This window comes from Drosophila innubila (assembly GCF_004354385.1).
Source record: "Drosophila innubila isolate TH190305 chromosome 3L unlocalized genomic scaffold, UK_Dinn_1.0 0_D_3L, whole genome shotgun sequence".
Classification (NCBI taxonomy): domain Eukaryota; kingdom Metazoa; phylum Arthropoda; class Insecta; order Diptera; family Drosophilidae; genus Drosophila; species Drosophila innubila.
In genome coordinates, this window is record NW_022995376.1 from 8909770 (window position 1) to 8928939 (window position 19170).

Consider the following 19170-nt stretch of genomic DNA (forward strand, 5'->3'; position numbering starts at 1 on the left):
AATCTTTCATAAAATATTAAATATACATCAATAAAAAAACTAAAATAAATTCTTTTCTAAATTGCGGCCATATTAAATAGGCACATTAAGTAAAAAGGCAGGAGAATAAAATATTTCTTAGATCATTTTATATTTTATGATTTATATTTAAAGGGTATATGCTGGTCGAGTAATTTCCCTTGCTTATAAAGAATTATTTAAATAATAAAGTCAAATTGTGTGAGGCATAAAGAGCCCACATTTAACGTGGTGTATATATTTATACGATTTAAATGGGTCTCCCTCGACGGCCCCTTCACACATTTTATTGTTGACGTGATATTTGGGGCCTTTTGGCTCGTGAAAGCTCATAAAATCGAAATTAATGCGCGAATTATGGCAAAACAAAATATGGCATTGGTTTAATTTGGGTTTTTTGTTGCGTAAAATGTGGCCGGTCGAGTTTAAACAAGTTAATATAATATTAGATCGAAATGAGCATAAATTACGGAAGTGTGCATAGAGCTGAGAACAAAGCATACATGATTTAGCATCGTCACAGTGAACGCCATTTGAATGTTTAATGAGCACTCAAATGTGTCAACAGGCTAAATGAAAATTTATTTAATTATGAGTCAGACAGATAGACGAGCAGACAGAAGGATAGACACTTAGAGAAATGAAATGTGAGCAATCATAACTTTTAAACTAACAACGCAATGAATGTATCTTTGAAGTTTTTTGTGCCTGGCATGCAAAGTAGTCCTAGCGAATGTTAGAAATTTTCTAAAAAGGCAATCAAAAGTTGCCCAAAGAAATTCGTCGAGGACAACCAAACTTTTGATTTATGAAATTTACGCTAAAAATACAAATGCCATTTGATGACATTTGCTGTTGTTAGCAGTCAAATCGTAAACAAATTCCCGAACAAGTCCAATAAAAAGCGAAAAGGTCTTTGATTTATCATCCAACTAGAATTCCCAGACTGCTGCGACATTAAAGCGACCACAAATGTGATTTGGCCGGTCCTTGCAAATCTCATATAAGGCATAATAAATAAGCCAAATGTAACTTGGGTCCCTTACGTCTTAACGTCCTTATGTAAGGCGATCAGCAAAAAGGATTGTCAACTTTTTCATCTAGAACTTTTTGGCAATGCAAATTACCAAGAAATTTGGCCAACTCCAAGGATAGTTGGGCTAGTGCATAGGCGTATGTAAGCGTGTGGGATACAAAGCATAACATAACATTTGAGCCATAAAACATCCCATTGCTGGCTCATTTATTTTATGGGCCCAACGCTTTAAGTTATTTCTCTTCATTATATTTTATATGAGCACAACAAAAACAACAACAGCAACCGACGGCATTTGGCAATCAGCGCAAATGCTACGTTTGTTTGCACATACTATTTGTATACTAGTATGTGTGCGTGTCTGTGTAATGTATGCGCAAAATGTCAAATGGTCGCCAAAGCTGGCCATCACACATACGACGCGTTGTACGGCCTATCGCCCGCTCATTTGCAGTTCGTCAGTTCATTTCTTGGGGCTTAGCGCACAGTTCATTAGCGCCTTGCCAAACTTGGCTTAATAATCCTCAAAAGAGCGGGCCAAGACCTCGACCAAGAGCAAACTGATGTCCGACGCGTCAGCCGCCTTCATCTGGCGACTGCCGACAGTTATCATTAGGTTCTGGCATAAACAGCAAATTAAGTTTTACTGTTTTATATATATTTGGCACTCGGCTGTCGACAGTTGGCAGTTAGCTTGACTACCAATTTGCGGTTGTAGTTTTGTGTGGGAGAAAAACTCTTCACATTTGGGCTTCTTGCGTATGACGCGTGTAATTTCAGAGCTTCATATTGACATTTGATTGTTTGTAATGAGCTCGCCAGTCGCTTGAATAAAACATTGCTTATTAGGGTTAATAAGATCATCAACAGGCAATTTTAAAATGTGAAAATAATTAAAATGAATTATTAATAAATAGGCACTAATTATTTTACAAATCAATAGACTCGAACAAAGTCATTTATTAATATTCTAAAAATACTAAATAAGTTCATTTTGATTTCCCAATATAATTGTTTCAGTTTAATCGAATTGAATTCCCTTTGTGTTTGCATATGTCAAGAAGCAGTTTGAGTTATGTTTGACTTGCTTCCTGTGATTCAATCCAAGGGATTGTTATTGTTGTTACAGCGCTTGCAGCGTCAATTGTGCGGCAAACATAATTCAATTAACGCCTGGTCAGTGGATTCGCAGAAAACACAAAAACACAAACACAAAACTCACAACTCTATACAATCACTCATACGCCCATATGTACGACCCGTGGGCCAATAGCCGGGCTAACTGGCTAACTGACTGACTGACTGAATGGCTGACGGTCAATCTCTGGGTCTGGGCCTGTACTCGGCCTGGCTGGATGGCCATGCAAATGGCCGGAAAGTGGCGTTTTACAATTTTGCAATTTCCGCCGCCGCACAACATCAAACAGAAAACTCTTGACGCATTTAACCAACTCTCTCTTTCCCTCGTAGTCTGTCTCACTTACTCCCCCCTTTTTAAACGTCTGTCTCTTTTTTTTTTGATATGTGAATTGTGTAAATATTTTTGTTACAAATTGTGAATTTCACGCCTGGCAATGTATAAAATATGAGTGTGAGTTTGAATATGAGTCTACAAGTATTCACACATTTTTTTCGAGTGTATTTGTATAAGGTAAATTGAATGCAAACATAGAATAAATTTGGAAATAATGCGATTAGTGTTTATCTTATTTATTTTTTTTGTCTCTTGACCACAATTGTCAATTGAGGCTTAATTAAAGGCGAAATAATTTTAAATAACAAATTTAATTGACAGTTGAAATTGTTGTTGCTGCGACTCGCTGTTGCCTCTTGTTGTGGCATGTCATGCGAATATTGAATTGAAATGCATGTCTATTAAAAAAGAGTCGTCTCAATTCTCATTCATGCACGGATAATTTTAAAATCTAATTATCATATTTCCTGCTCACACTGCCACGCCCACAGATGTTACGCCCACAGACCACAGATGCCATGTCAAGAAATAATAATTGCTTAAATAAATACGACGACGAAAGTACATTAATAAACATCAGCAAAAAAAAAAAAAAAAAAAAGAGAAATGAAATATTTACAATTATGGATATGTGTGTTCGTTTTAAAAGTCGACATGCAATGAAGCGCACACATAGCGGCAGCGCAGCCAACTTCACTTGGAGGCGGCACACTGCCCCTTAACATTCACTTCCGCTTCCGCTCGGCTCCGTTCCGTTCCGTCCGTTCCGTCCGTTCGTTGCCTGTACACATTATTCACATGTTGTCGTGCTGTTGTTGTGACCGGCTCTCAGTTGCATGCACTTAATAATAGCCGAGTTCTGGTCATCGACTTTAACATCGCCATCGACATCGACATCGACCTCATCGTCATCATCACCATCTTCATTATAGAGTCATAGACAATGCGTGGAGTCCTTTAGTTTGCAGTGGTAAATATGCATATTTGATCAGGTGCCAAGTTCCTGGAAATGTTTAGCCTATTGATTTTCCGCGTATTTGCGCAGCTGTGACACATATTTCTCCTAGATGGAAGCCAATTAACTGTCTGCTTATTGCAATATTTTAATAAATCAAGTATCAAATATGCCATTAAATGATAAGTTTACTCAGTTGACTTTTTTAGCTTCTTCTCTTCGTCTGCTCTTGAGATTTGCATACAAATTTTAGCTGCTTCAATATGACCCACATAAGTACATGTACTAAGAATTTGCTTAACAATCTCTTACTTCAGTCAACGGTTTTTCAACATCGTAGGGAAAGAGGTAGAGAGAGAGAAGGAGAGAGAGACAGGATTGCGGTACACACAACTTCAATTACAATTTGATTTGCAAATGACTCGGGAAACATGACAAGCAACTCAAGTTGAAAACTTGGCTAAAGACTCAAGTGAAATCTGAAAAGTTGTCAAATGCAAAAAGTGGATATTCACGAGTATTTGCTAGCTGAGCTTGCAATAATATTCAATTTGTAAATGTTTACTTTAAATTCTAATATTTAAGACGTCAACAACTGTAGCAATTTCAGTCTAGACAAATAATTAGCTTGTTATTACGAGTATGATAACTATGCAATTTAATGTAATAAAAAGCCAAATTCTGACCTAAACAAACAACATTCCGCAGCAATATCCCTTTTAATAACTTATGAAAGGCTCAACAACTTATGACGTAGGCAAATAAAGGTTATGTGTAGTTACATTTTAATAATTAATATATTAAAATAAAATATACGCTTAAACTAAACTTGCAGTCCACCTCTTGAGTGCTGCGGGAGTTAAGTTGGCTTTAAGTAGATTAAATGTCAGTTGGCAATAAAAATGTGCAACATTAAATAGGCGTTTCACATAAATAAAAAAGAGCTGAAAATTGGGTTAAAAATTAACTACCCCAAATTTAAATCAACTGCGTGGTGCCCACAGGGGAAGAAGCCGGCCAGCGTAGTTGATGCCAGTCCTGTCAGCGAGTCCTGTTGCCGTCGGGACTCGTAAAAAATCGACTCGATGCCTTTGGCAATGCCTTTGGCATTGCCGTGGCCAATGCCTGCCTGCAAGCCGTAAATAAAGCGCCACAAACATTAATAACTCCCATTGGGTGTGTTAACAGGCAATGACCAAAAGAGGGCAGGCCTGGCATGGATTTGGTCTACGTTTTTGTTGTTCCCCTTGCTGTTTCTCCACTCCAATTCCTCTTGCCCCTTGCCTGTCCCCCTTCAATCATGGCCTCCAGTGTGCATAAATTGCAGTGAAAATGGCACAAAAATAACTGGCTATGTTGTCGTGGCAATTGTTGTTGCTGTTGTTGTTGTTGCTGCTGCTGCTGCTGTCTATGAAAAACGATGTGCAACAAAAGTAACAAGCAAAGAGCAGGTAAAAAATTGCGCATACGTCAGGTGCGCCCGTTGCCACTGAGTGCTGCGGGGCAAGCAACGTGTGTAATGCATGTAAGACAATCATTTTGACAAGGCGGCAGTGGCAACGGCAAGCAGCCAACACCGCACAGTGTTTACCTTGTGCCACGCCCAACAACCTAGACTTTGTCTGGCCCCGATCCTTGGTACCTCTACCTCTACCCTACCCAGGCACTAAGAGTTACTCATTGGCCCGTCGCTCGCCTGGCTGCCTTTTGATTATTATGCACTTTGATACTTATCTTTAATTGAGGTAACATTTTCCCACTTTCCCATTTTCCCAGAGAGCAGCTGAAAGCGCTCGTCTTACACTTTCCTCCATTTTGTGCTTCACGCTACACTTAGCTGAAATTCATTTCACTCTGCTCCAATTTCTCGAATATATTCGAAATTCACCTAAGAAATTCACAAGTTGTCAAGTTGTCATCAGTTTCATATTAATTTTCGGATATTTAGCAGTTATTTGCTGGCCTAGTTTTCTAACTGAAAACATTATTGATAAGTGCACCCATTTATTGAATATAAAATATTCACTAAAGAGTATTTTAGATTCGTTGTAATTAATATGAAATGGCCCCAGGTTATTTACATTCACTTGCCACGTTTGCATTTTTGCTTTTCACTTTTGCGGTCGCTTTGAGTTTGCATTTTAAATATTGAAGACCATTAAACAGACAGACCATTTACACACACTCACATAAACATGGCCACATACAATGGGATCCATTGTTAACAGACAGAGCCACTAAGTGCTGAGCTCATAGTTCTGGCATGGGTTTGGCTATGGCTTTGCTCTTGACTAATCCCCGAGCCCTATTGTAATCGTGTGCACCTTGCAGAGAGCAGAGTGCATGGTACGAATTGTTTTGTCGCTAGACGTCTGCAACGGATGCCAAGGCTAATTTTGCGTAAAATGAGTCCCCAAGCTATGCGCCAATGATTCATTATCCAGTTTGGAATACAGAGTCCAGAGTGCAGAGTGCAGAGTTCAGTCCGGTAGGCTCAACACACAGGAAAAGCCACAAACTGCACAACATGGCATATGCAAATGAGCAATGAGTGCGGCTTGACTCGGCTCTCGGTTTGGGGCTCACTCGGTTCCGGTTCTGACTGGTTATGATTCTCTCTGACTCGGTTGTTGTTCTGACCATCGATGGGTCGTAAACCGAATCAATCATAAATGTCAACGGCTGCGTGCTGGCTCCGCCCAACTGCTACCCCACAAGCTGTACGCGGTGTCGTATGCGTAATATTCAAGCTGCTTTTGTTTTAATTCCCAAGGCGCGTGTTTGACAGCAGATTTAATTGATTTATTGCTGAAATTAAATCTCGTCAATGCTTGTGCTTTAACACTATAGAAATATGACGCATACGCAGCGTAGGCTTTAATTGTTTCCCTTTAATTTCTGTCATAAATGGTCTTTATTGTGCTGTGACCTTTACTGCGTTAGCAATTACTGGGATATTAGGCAATTTGTGTTTGCATAGTCTACTTTTAAGCGCTTTGAAGCCAACTGTCAACTGTTAGAGCTTTGGTCAGTCTATGGACCGATTTGAATAGACTTTTGGCTGGCATGACTGACTGCATTTCTATTTGTGTTGTTGGAGAGTTGATTACGTAGCTGCTGGGCCAGCACCTGTCAGTTGTTTGCTGTTCTATAAAAGCAATACGCAAACGCCAAACAGACCTTGCTCTTGTATTTGCATTTACTTTGGTGCACTGTTTGCCTGCTCAGCCGCACACTCACACACTCACTCACACTCCCACATGCATTCACACACACTCACCTGGCTGGCTTGGACAATTTTAATCCTGTCAAAGAAGCTTGTAGTGCTTCAGGCTGGCACTCTTAAAGTTTCATGGAATTTTCTACAAGAGTTGGCCTGCCCAGGGCTCGTTGGCTAAACGACACTTGGTTGCTTGAGTAAACAAGACTCTTGGTGCAGGAAAACCGGCACAATTTCATTGGCAACGGACTTGAGCAAAAATAGAAACGAGCCTCAAATTTAAATGTGAAAACTTTAAATTCTTCAAAGCAATGCAATTTGTGGTTCTCCATTCAATTGGCAATACTCGTACAAGAGACTTAAAGTGTTTTATAATTTGTATACAAAGTTCTTAATAATCTTTTCTATCTATCTCTCTTATTGAGTGTTTTCTTAATTTACTAATAGTTTGGTTGCAGTATTTGTAAATTTGATTCCATTTTGTAGATTCCTTTGCGAATTTTCGGCTTGTTGATTTTCAATTGAAAAGAGTACAACACAAAATTTGCTGGTGCAAACTTTGTTCATTTGTTATTCTTGTTTCAGTTGTTCAGTTGATATTGTTGCTAAAATTACTTCAGCACCACAAAAACTTTCAGTCAGTTTTACCCTTTTTACGACGCCTTTCAACTTGACATGGGCCCCACAATTTGGCAGTTGCCTTTTTTTTTTTTATTTGCTAGCTCTTTTTGCCTTTGGCCGGAAATGAAATTTTCTGTTTACAGTGTTTTGTTGCTGTTTTTTTGTTATTTTTTTTATGCTTGTATTATAGCAGAGCAATAACATTAGACCACTTGAAGCTCAGCACTCTCAGAGAAACATCATAAAAGGCACTCCGTTTTCATTTCACAAATGCCCGGCGAAGTCATTGAAAGTCGACGCGTCGAGTAATTACAAAATTAGCCCCTTCTAGGGGTACATACTATGAATGAAATGGCAGCAACTGAAACAACAACGACAACTTTAACTGGCACACTCCATGAGAGGCACACTTGACGAGCCAACGAGGCACATGCAGCTGCCATAGCCACTTGAGTCCTGGCACAATGAGTTTGTCATTTGCGCAATTTTAGTTTTAGTTTCACAAGAAGCTAGCACCGAAAAGGGAGCAGAGAGAGATACAATTTGTGTGTGTGTGTGTGTGTGACAGAGTGTCGCTTGTGTCATGCTTATAATTAAAGTACAATTAGTTTGTATTAAGGTGCAGTTATGGCGTTGCCACTTCCTGTTTCCTGTCGCAGCTGACGCCATTGGCGATGTGTCCTTGACGGGGGCATTAACTAGGTGTCTTGTCCCTAATTTATGAAAGTTTCCACAGATAATAGAAAATTACGCATGATGTGATTTCATTTTTCATTATTCTCTATTTTATTTGTATTGTTTTGCAGGGCTAACATTGTGCTACCAGCGGCAATCAGTGAATAACAACAACAACAATCATAATAATGCAGATTCAAAGCCAACACATTTGCCGCCATTACATTATCCGCATGGCCACAAATGGAATGAGCCATATTTCGATCTGACAATGCCAAGGAATATCACATCCCTTGTGGGCAAATCCGCATATTTGGGCTGTCGAGTCAAGCATCTCGGCAACAAGACGGTGAGTACAAGATACATTTACAGATACATTCACAGATACAGATACTGATTCAGATATAGATAAGCATAAATACAAATCAAGAGATGGCAATTTAGAAGCAGCTTGGTCAAATACAAGCAGAGTGAAAGAGAGTGGCATATTGTCGTCTGTTTCCGTGGGCGTCTGTTTTAATAATGTTTATTTTTATTTACATTTAATAAACAAAATTGTAGCGACAAGTGTTGGCAATATGCCGGCCATCTCAGTTAGTTGGAATATTGGTCTAGGACACATGTGTGCGAGTGTGCGTGTGTTTGGGCTATAATGGCAGTTGCTTATTAAATTTGCTGTCAGTTTATTATGTAGTACGTGACATTGAAACAATGAACCCAACAAAAAAGGCGCACAACACACGCCAACAAAACACAACACAACACAACACAACATATGTTGCCCATGTCCGAGTATCCTGTCCAGATATTGTCATTATTTTTATGGCGTCACTTGATTTTCTACGGCCTACAGAAACTAAAACTAAATGCCCAACTCTGACAACATCTGAGACATGTTTTTGGGGGCCAAATTAAGCGAGCCGCAAGGGAATACTTAGTTTTTCTGTGAGGCAATTAACATCTCGTTTTTCCTCAAACTTTTCTGTCCACAGCAGGGCAATTGTATATTGAATTTCAGCAATCCAATTAAATTGGTTGCCATAACTGCAACACAAGTACAATACAATACTGCTGAGGCGGCAGTTCTCGAAAGTTGCCACGCAACACAATACTATACATCAGTTCGAGGGACTGGACATTTGTCAGTGCGTTTGTCAGGCTGACACTGCAGCACAATCTGTCGCAGAGCACAGAGCATAAGTCCAGCATTTAACGTAAATTCGATGAGGTTTAACACTGACATTCTATATACTTGTGTGTGTGTGTGTGTGTGTGTGTTTGTAGTTCACACTTCGGCAATGCGGAATTATTTGAACGCATCCCAAAGTACATGTGCGGCCTGCATGCAATCGTGAGAAACTTTGCAGGTGTTCTGGCAACTCGACTCTGGTAACTGTTTTCTGGTTTGGGCCAGCGTTGATTACGTTAAGCGATTTAGCGACGGACTTGGCACCCTTTGCTGGGTCATGTTCGTAGCGAAGGGAGGGGAAGTGGGCTCATAGATTTCCACATAACCAAATCCGCTTCCGCAATCAGTAAACTACACACACTGCGAGAGACAGGCAGAGAGAGAGAGAGAGAGAGGCAGGCTTCTCTAGTTAACTGGCGGCTCGTTTTTGGCCAACGTTAAAATTTATGTTGCCAGTGCGGCAAAAACTCTGACGGGAAAAAGTTTTTCTTTTTTCCCCTCCACCTTCCCTCTGTTGGCCTGTTATTGCAGAATTAGACAGACGGCAACTGGAACTGCACAGATGGATGCCTGGCACAGTTGGCTGGGCTCTGACGCAGTGTCTGTTCTGTCTATATGTGTGTCTGTTGGTCTGTCTGTCTGTACGTCTGTCTGTCTGTCTGTTGGTCTGCCCGCCTGTATGTGTTTGTGTGTATTGGTTTTACAGTTGGCCGCCGCATAAACAAGGCGCCCGAAAAACTTGCCAAAAACAGTGGCAGGCTCCACTTGAAAAAAATTATATAAAAAATTTAGAAAATGTAGTGGCCAATGCGGAAAAGGAATGACGAGTTTAAGAGAGCTCGGAAGTATCATTTTCCGGCTCTCTCATGCGTGCTGCACACTAATTTTAAGTTATTTAATATTTAGATTGCCAGCTGCATAAATTTTGTTGGCTTGCGGCTCAGAATAAGGCTCACATTATGGCCGAGACTGGGTCCGAGGCTGGCCCACGCATTGGCCAGCAAATTGACACAAGTTTTGGCTTAGCGCAATCAAAATGTAAATCAACGCTTGATGAATGCAAAATCTCAACAAAAGACGCCAAATGATTTATTCAAATAATTTTTACTTTTCTCATTGAATTGCGGTTATATTTCAATCTTTTATTGGTATACTCTTCGAAGGTTTACCCAATATGTTTCTTACTTCGATCAGCTTTTTTTGGTTTTTTTTTTAAGCTGTGTCTTTCAAAAGTGGTTCAGAAATAGTAAAAGCTTGGTTTTATTCAAACCGAATAAAATTTTAAAATATGATATTAGAAGTTGATTAAAACTTGATGTTTTAGAAAACAAAACTATCCAGTTTTGTTAAGGTATTATTGCCTGGTTTTAAAATCAATAATATACTAAAGTTTAGATTGTTTGAAATACAGTTTTGTCTACTGAATTAATTTCCTATTCATATTTTGCTGTATTTTAACAGGTGGCCTGGATACGACATCGTGATCTTCACATCCTCACAGTTGGCACATATACGTATACAACTGATCAGCGTTTTCAGACCTCCTATCATCGGGATATTGATGAGTGGACATTGCAAATCAAATACGCCCAACAGCGGGATGCCGGAGTCTACGAATGCCAAATATCAACGCAGCCGGTGCGCAGCTATTCGGTCAACTTAAATATTGTGGGTGAGTTGTAGCCAAAAACTGTGCCATTGAACATATATATATAGTAAACATATAGACATAGATACATATATATAAGAAAATATAATAATAAGAACGATATATAGTGTACGAGGATAGCTGACGAGCCTTTAGCCGTAGGGCTTTTGCATACATATTTCAGCTGCTGATGCTGGTCATGGAGCTGCTGGTGCTCGGAGCGTATACGTAATATTTCAACATGTTAAAAAAAAAAGCATGATGCACGATGGGTATTCGCATTTTTATTATTTGCATATTCATGCAATTTGCAAAAGTGTAAATTATGCACACTTGACAATCTCGCTACAAAAATAACAATAACAAAAACATACAAATAAAAATAATAACAACAACCAGCGGCAGCATCAACAGCTGCAAGTATAAAACAACAGTACATCAGCGGCACAGCAGAGGGAGACAGAAAGAAAGGGGCAACTATTTTATTCGGTTTTTGAAAAATATGTGAAATATTGACGTGGAGAAAAGCTAACGTGGTCAGAGATATCGCCGAAATTGAATACAATGTGTACATCTATAATGAAATAAAATCCCTTTTTGGTCGAACGGGCAGCTGTATAAACTCTGCAAACTTTGTAAAAGCTGTGAAAACTATTCACAATCTGCTTTATCATTTAATACGACACACAAACTCAAAAAAATCTGTTAGATGCGTTGACGTGAAAAGAATAACATGTTGAATGAGTTTTCATACATATGGCTGGAGGCGAATAGTATATCTGTTTTACTTTTTATAATATTTTTAACATAATTTTGTTAGAGTTTAATTCGTTAATCAGCTGTGGTTGCATGCGCAAAAACTAGAAATTATTTTAATATAATTAAAATTATTTAATATTATTTTGTATGATTTATTTATTTAATTTAATTTTTAATTTTTTATACTTTTTTGGTTTCATTTACCCTTTAATCAGATATTATCGATGAGGAGACGAGCAATACGATGCAACAATATTTCAACGATGATGCCTTCTATATAGCCGCCGATCGGGTATATCAGTCGAGTGACGATGAGTTCGCTGGCATGTTTGGACCCATCCAGACAGTTGCGGGTTTGTAGTCTAGTGAAATATGCCATATGCAGTGCATACTCTTAGGTTCAGTTAACTGACAACCAGTTACCGTTACTGCAGATACTAACGGAGAGAAAGAAGAGCAAAAGGGGTGTGCTGTCAAGTATGAATATTATTTTTTAATATTTTTCTCACATATTCCGTGTCAGTTTTGCGCAGGTCCTCCGAATGTAAAGAAGTAGTCGAGTGCCTTGTGGCAGGAGCAGCGCTTTTCTGGCTCATGACGAACAAATTGCTTTAGAAAATACTTCTTCGAAGTAACTTTGCCAGCTTGTTACTTTATTTTTTACATTTTACATTTTACCTCGCACATTTTATTCTTTGTGTGTGTGCAAAGCAATTTTAATGGAAAATATTGTAGCACAAATGTTTTCATTTCTCAAGCTGTTGTCACATTTAATTAGACACCAAAATGACAAAAGGGTTGTGTGTGGTTGGTTAAATTGTAATACTCGAAATAGTTTATTTATTAATTTCCCTAGTCCTCGATGTCTTTATAGGGCTTGCACAAATGTGCATAGTTATCGCTGCGATTGCGAGGACAATTTATTGGTAGAAAAGTGCCTTTCTGATAGACGGGTGTTCCCCACTCATATTTCGCACCATAGTAACAGATCAACACAAAGCGGCTGTTACGCCGATCATAATCCTCAGCCGCCGCACAGCCCAAGAAGAAGTTTCTATCGTTCAGTATATTTCTGATCTCATAAACCTCTTCATCGTACGGTGTTGGGTTTGCCAGACTATATACCTGATGCATCCATTGATCTACTTGCAGCGTGATCTTATTTGAGTTAATTCTTGGACGGTAATTGCTATTCGATTCAACATTTAGCCAATTCAATCCATAATTGACCCCCGGTTCGGTGAAATTCGTGAGGGACACGCAATAGTTGGTTAACATATTGAGACAGCGTTTTACATGGTATTCGGCCAACAGGGCAAGTTTTGAGTGCCACAGCAACTCCGGCATTTGTTGAGCCTTGGGTAGACCCCGAATTATACCCGAGGCAACATCATTCCGATATTTATTGTGTATCTTCACCAGATAGTCCTCATATATCTGCATATTGACAAGCACATGCGTACGCATGCAGCTTCTATGAAAGGTCTAAGAAAATAATAACTTTTAGAAAAGATTTGTAGATAGATAGTTTTAGATCTTACCAAATCATTGTTGCAGCCCAAATGCGGCTTTTCCTTGCACTCCGTCATATTACAAAAGTCTACGGCCAAGACATATCTCAGCCAAAACAAAAGCAAAACTATCCGCAATTGAAACATTTCCGAAGCGTTGACTGCGACTTACTAAAGCTACCCGACGATTGCCAGTTGCTTATATGGGAAATGTAAATGAACAAGTGTGACAAGTGTTTCTCCAAATGAGTGGAAAATCTGTTTATAGATATTCAAAAAATGTACAAAATATCTGATATCCAAATAGGAGAATTTTACTCGCCAGGTTGGTCAATGAAATTTAAAACTAGCCTTGAATTAGACGAGAAGACCTAATCAGCTGCCTTGCAGTTGCTCATTTCGTAGTCAGCAAGCGAGTGACGTGAATTCTGCTGACGTTCCTATTTGCCACTGATTTGATGCACTCACACACACAAACTCACAAACTTGCAACCAGAGCGTGAACAATGCCAGCCGCAACAAAGAGAGCAGCAGAGAAAGAGAAGCTTCGTTCTGTTTGATGGCTGAAACCCGACCAGCTTCGAACTTAACCCACAACAGACCCACACACACACCCACACACACATACACACACACACACACACACATTGAGACAACTCGTTGGGTCAACTGGGCAGGTAATTCAGTCATGATGAGTCAACTAGGGACTGGTGCTAGTAGTAAATTCCAACTGGTTAGAAAGTATGCACGTTGTGAAGGAAGTTTGCTGATTGAAAACAGTCACGTGAACTGTTAAATTTCAGCACTGATTTGGACATTCGATTGGAGAAGGGCAAGAAAAAGCGAAGGAGCATTCATTCATACACTCACATGACTCATGAACAATGCCAACTCTTTTGCAGTGCCAACAGCCACGATCCTGGGCGGACCCGATCTCTATGTGGACAAAGGCAGCACCATAAATCTTACGTGCATCATCAAGTTCAGTCCGGAGCCGCCAACACACATCTTCTGGTACCATCAGGATAAGGTGAGTATTGAGAGCATTGTTTAATTTAAAAACATAAAAGAAAACGAATTTAAAAGTCTTTTGTGCGCGTCAAATTATCTTGCAATAATTGAGTTTTGTGCGCGTACAAAAAGTTGTTGAAAGAAATATAATGAAAATCACAGTGACCACGCCCACAGCAGGCTTCAGGCGCATAGCAGGCTTTCAAAAAGGAACTCATTCTCAATTGCCGTTGGATAAACGTTTTCAACTTTTACGAGCTGGGCTGAGACTGGGCGCGAATCGTGCTTCTGCCTTTGTTAACGCTGCGTATACGCAATGTATTTAATTTTGGCTTTTATGATTATGAGAAAACATGCTTTTGCATTTAGCTGCCAGCCTGACTGCCATCCATAAAAATTTTCATTTTCAAATATGTTAATAACACACACACTCACACACTCATACACTTATACACACAGGTGCTCAGCGAGGAGACAGCGGGCGGTCGCTTGAAATTTAAGACCATAAAATCGGAGGAAACCAAATCAATTCTACTTATCTACGATGCGGATTTATTGCACTCTGGCAAATACTCGTGCTATCCATCGAATACCGAAATAGCCAGCATACGCGTTCATGTTCTGCAAGGTGAGTTCAACTTTATAATGGGAGGGAATCTTAGTCTTTAGACTGTTTTTGACTGTTGAAGCAAGCCTTAAACGAGCTTAAATGCGCAATAATTGGATGAGCGATGGTAAGCAACTCAAGAAGAAATCGTAAAATGGCATAAAAACCAGGTGCATAACTTGCAAATGCAGTTGAAGGGCTTTCAAGTCTGATAACTGCATACTTGACCTTTTTGCCCATGCATGGAGCTTGCAATCAAACAAACTCAACTAAAGGACGAAGGACACACTCAACACAGCGTTGAGGGGAGAAAATGTTGTGCAATTTTTCGACAAAGCTCGACAAAGTTTATGCATTTTTGAACAACAACTCGAACCACAACAGCAATAAGTACTTTAGGGGCAGCTTGGTGGTTGTATGTGTGTGCTTATGCGGTGTGTGTGTTTGTTTGTTTGTGTGTGGAATGGTCCAACAAATTGTAACTCATTTATGGCATGTCTGCATTAATTTTTTTTCTTCTCTGTTTGCTCACTTCACACAGGCGAGCGACCCGAAGCCATGCAAACGAATGCGGCGCCGGCTGCTGTCGCCCTGGCCTGGGCCTGTCACACCAAACAGGCCACGCAGGCAGTCAAAGTAATTAGCACAATGGTCGCGGCATTTGTATTGTTGGAAGCCTGCTGCACTCTGCTGCTCCAGGGGACAGGCGGTCATGGTGGTGGAGTGGGAGACGAAGACGAAGGGGGAACAAGGCCAACCCAAAGTCAAATGGCACAAGCAAACAGAAGGAGAAGCTGCAGCTGTGGTAATGGCCAGCAGACGACGTCTGACCATGTCAATACAAGTGGGACAACTGCACGGTGATAAATTAAAGCCGCACTGTTGGAAGCGCCACAGAAACGCCACCGCCAATGCAACAGCCAAGTGAACGAATGTAACTAAGTGGTCAGTACACTGGAGAGCAATCAAGATGTGAAACTTGGCTGTCGCACAAATGATGCAGTGCTGCAGCAGCTTTACAAGAGGAGCGAGGTGGCATTAGCAGTTGCAGTTGCCACATAATGATTACACACAAAAAACTGGTTAGCTAATTATGGTAATACTCTCTCTCCTCTTTGCTGCTGCTGCCGCTGCTGCTCTTGGTATACTCTTTAAGTTGTAAGTAAATGCGTGTGAAATTAAGCGAATTAGAGATAAGCCACGCCCTCCGAGGGGCAATACGAGCTATGTACATAGTACTCTAACCAAAACTCATATGCCAGCACTACAGACATTAGCGATATGGACAGCAAATGGCCGTAATACTCAAGTGAGAGCATTTAAAATATATAGTAATCATAATATTTAGTGTATTCATATTATATTTAAATAATTATCTGGGGGAATTCTTAGTTTATAATCGGGCTTGTGGCAATAACTTGTTATACTCAATAGTTTATTCAGATTTCTTTTTCCTCATTGGCACATAAATCGATAGTTACTTGGGTTTCTTTCGAATGTCTAGTTCATCAGCTAGTTCAATAATAATCACTGCTATTAATATAGCCTAGCTTTTAAGTCATGTAAATAGTAAGTTAAACTTAAGGGAGTTTGCTTCAGAGATACATTTCTTATGGTCTACTTGAGTATGAATATACATTTATTTCTATTTCTTTTTAAAATGTTCCTAATGCAGCTTTTGTCTAAGCGATTCCTTAACCCTTCAGTACAAAAACTATCTCTTGCTTTAGCTCTTCCTCAACTATCGAAAAAAGCCATTTGTTTTCACAGGAATTTTTAAGTAAGCAAATATATATGAAAGGAAAGATATGGCATGCTTATCTGTTTTCTTCGACATACCATTGCCTGTCTGCGAGTATCTCATAAAATAGCCAGGATATGTGTCTTAACCGTAACAACTTTACAGTTTGCCTGGCTCCTGGAACTTCCATTTCAGCATGTCCGGCTGTATTTCCCAAGAAAACTCCAAGTCACATTGCCATTGCCTGTCAACAAAATATTTGCATTTCCATTTCCATTTGCCATTTGCCATTTGCCAAGCTGCCCACTCAAGTGTTGCGCCCGAAATATCAGCCCGTAAGCATTTCGACCGCCTTTTCGACCGGGTCGATAACTATATGCTCGTCCAGGTACTCCCTCATCCTGTCAGTTCCCCACTTCCCACAGGGCTCAGCGTCGTTTAATGTGTCACATTGAAAAATGCATGCGACTGTCCACTGTCCAGAGTCCATTTTAATGGTTGGTCGACTATTAAATGTTATGACCATTCTGCTGGCAGGGCATTTAACTGATCAAAATTGTAAATAAAACTGCATGCGAGTATATGGTACTAATAAATTTAACAATACAACTATATTTGTATGTGTATATGTGTGTGGTAGCTATAGTATACAGTTTCACAGAGAGAAACAAATATATTAATAATAATATTAATAATTGAAAATTATAAGTGTGCGCCATGAAAATTAGTCGCGACATTTAAATGAATGTTTAATGAGTAAATGAATGTTGCTACAAACAGAAAACAAACAAACAAACAAACAGAAACAAAAATAATAAAAACTTTAAATAAACAACAATAATTGCAGTTAAGTGCAAAGAATACATACTTATATACTTATGTATGTACATATATGTATAAATTAAGTTGAGTATTATAATCGGACATATGTAATAACAATAAAAACAATAGCTACCCATATATTTGTCACAAGGGTCAACATGATGATGATGATGATGATGACAATGGTGACTGGGATGATGATTATATTTTGTTGAAAACAAAATGAAAACGCATTATAATGGATTATAAAGTTGTTTTAATATTTAAGTGAGTGGCGCCAGCTGAGCGTTAATAAGCATTAGGATTAACTATATATACATACTATATATGAACACAAAACATTTAAATAAAGTTTTTTAGTTATTATGACAATGATAAATATAACAACAAAAGCTCACGTCTTTAACTTTCCATGACATACTCTCAGGCAAGGGATAAAAAAGTTGTAATAAATTGCATACACATTGCGTATGAGTAATATAAACAAAATACAGAAACGACTGAAAAGATTTATGCAAATATTTGGCACACAACCATTGGAATTCATGCATTTACCCTGAGAATTTTAACGGGCACACACAATAGACACACACACACACACACACATACAGTGAATTCGAGACGAAGGGATTCTACTTTTGGGGCTGGTGGCATTTTCATTTTTCAGCCTAATAAAGAAGCAACCAAAAAGTATGAAAACTGTTGGCTGGACTCAGCAGGAGACCTCGGCTGCTTCCTGCCCAGGACATGTGTGCGTCCTGTAAGGCTGGCTGTAAGGCATCAAAAGCCGTTAGCATAAAACTTTATTATATGACAAGTAAGTACATATATTTGTATTCAGCTATGTGCTGAGCTGTAGTCCTCTTTCCTCCCTCGGAATCTCCCTCTCTCCCGGATTCCGAAATAACGGCAATATCATGCCAAAAAGTTTAATAGCGCAAAACGCGTCAAGGCGAATTGGCTGGAAGGCATAAGGAAAAACCAGGAGTAACACTCAGCGTATATGAAGCGTAAAGTTTTGCCGCAGCCAACAGGAAAACGGAAACATGAAATTAAACGATATACGAAAATAGTATACTCTATTATTCAGTTGACTGACGGCCTAAAAATGAATTTGCAGCATTATTAAGAGAGAGGTGAGAATGCCTGTGTCATAAAATAGCATACATATGAAAAAGAGAGAAATTTATAATGATTATTTACATATTTTTCAATAACATTGTAGCTTAACCTTCTAAAATAAATATTATAACTTCTTTAATTAAGCCCAAATTTGAATAGCTTTTAAATGAAAGCGCATTAAAGTTTGAAGCCTCCTTTCAAGCAAATTCCTCCATTTGAATTTTACAAAAATAATAAATCTTTATTTTTATTCCATTTAAGGCACTCAAAAGGTACTTTTAAGTAATAGGTAAGCGCACATTTTTCACGCAGATTAGATTCGAAATTTTCTGGGAATCCATCAATAGATTTTCCAGGAATTTTGTTGGCACATAGATCTAAGGAAGAGCATACGGCTTTTATGTCCAACACCTGCTGGTTAGTCTGGACTGGCAATTGGTAAAAGTTACTTACATTTAATTGCTCGTGGCTAAGGCTTTGATCGCGAGGTTTGGGGCACAGCTGTTAGTTGCCACATGTATGACGGTTGAAAAATTTCAAATGAAAGCGGGAGGAATGTCTGAGGAATGTTTTGTCAGCTGGCGCGACTGACAATTGACAAAGGCAAAATAAATTATCATCATTGTGACATTTTCATTTGTCAACGTAATTTGCTTTGAGTCGCATTCTTTTTTCTCTCGATGAAACGCGGCCGCGCCTAAAAGCTCACTACACTTTTACACTTTGTGCACCTTTGAGAAGGCAACAGAAAAAAAAAGAAA

The 19170-nt window shown here is 39.1% G+C and overlaps 2 protein-coding genes across 2 annotated transcripts in view; one reads left to right on the top strand and one right to left on the bottom strand.

Annotated features, from left to right (window-relative positions):
- Positions 1-17281, top strand: part of LOC117787374 — a 38596-nt gene extending 21315 nt beyond the window's left edge. The window contains exons 3-8 of the mRNA XM_034625882.1: positions 8131-8348; positions 10650-10860; positions 11811-11948; positions 14009-14136; positions 14577-14745; positions 15266-17281. Of these exons, the coding sequence (XP_034481773.1) occupies positions 8131-8348; positions 10650-10860; positions 11811-11948; positions 14009-14136; positions 14577-14745; positions 15266-15588 (1187 nt within the window). The 3' untranslated portion in view covers positions 15589-17281. The remainder of the gene's footprint in view (positions 1-8130; positions 8349-10649; positions 10861-11810; positions 11949-14008; positions 14137-14576; positions 14746-15265) is intronic.
- On the bottom strand, positions 12111-13284 carry LOC117787373 (allergen Tab y 5.0101). The gene is made up of 2 exons (XM_034625881.1): positions 13137-13284; positions 12111-13080 (listed from the first exon to the last, which is right to left on the bottom strand). The coding sequence occupies exons 1-2, from the start codon at positions 13251-13253 to the stop codon at positions 12448-12450; spliced, it is 750 nt and encodes a 249-aa protein (XP_034481772.1). The 5' UTR covers positions 13254-13284; the 3' UTR covers positions 12111-12447.
- Positions 17282-19170: the final 1889 nt, after the last annotated feature.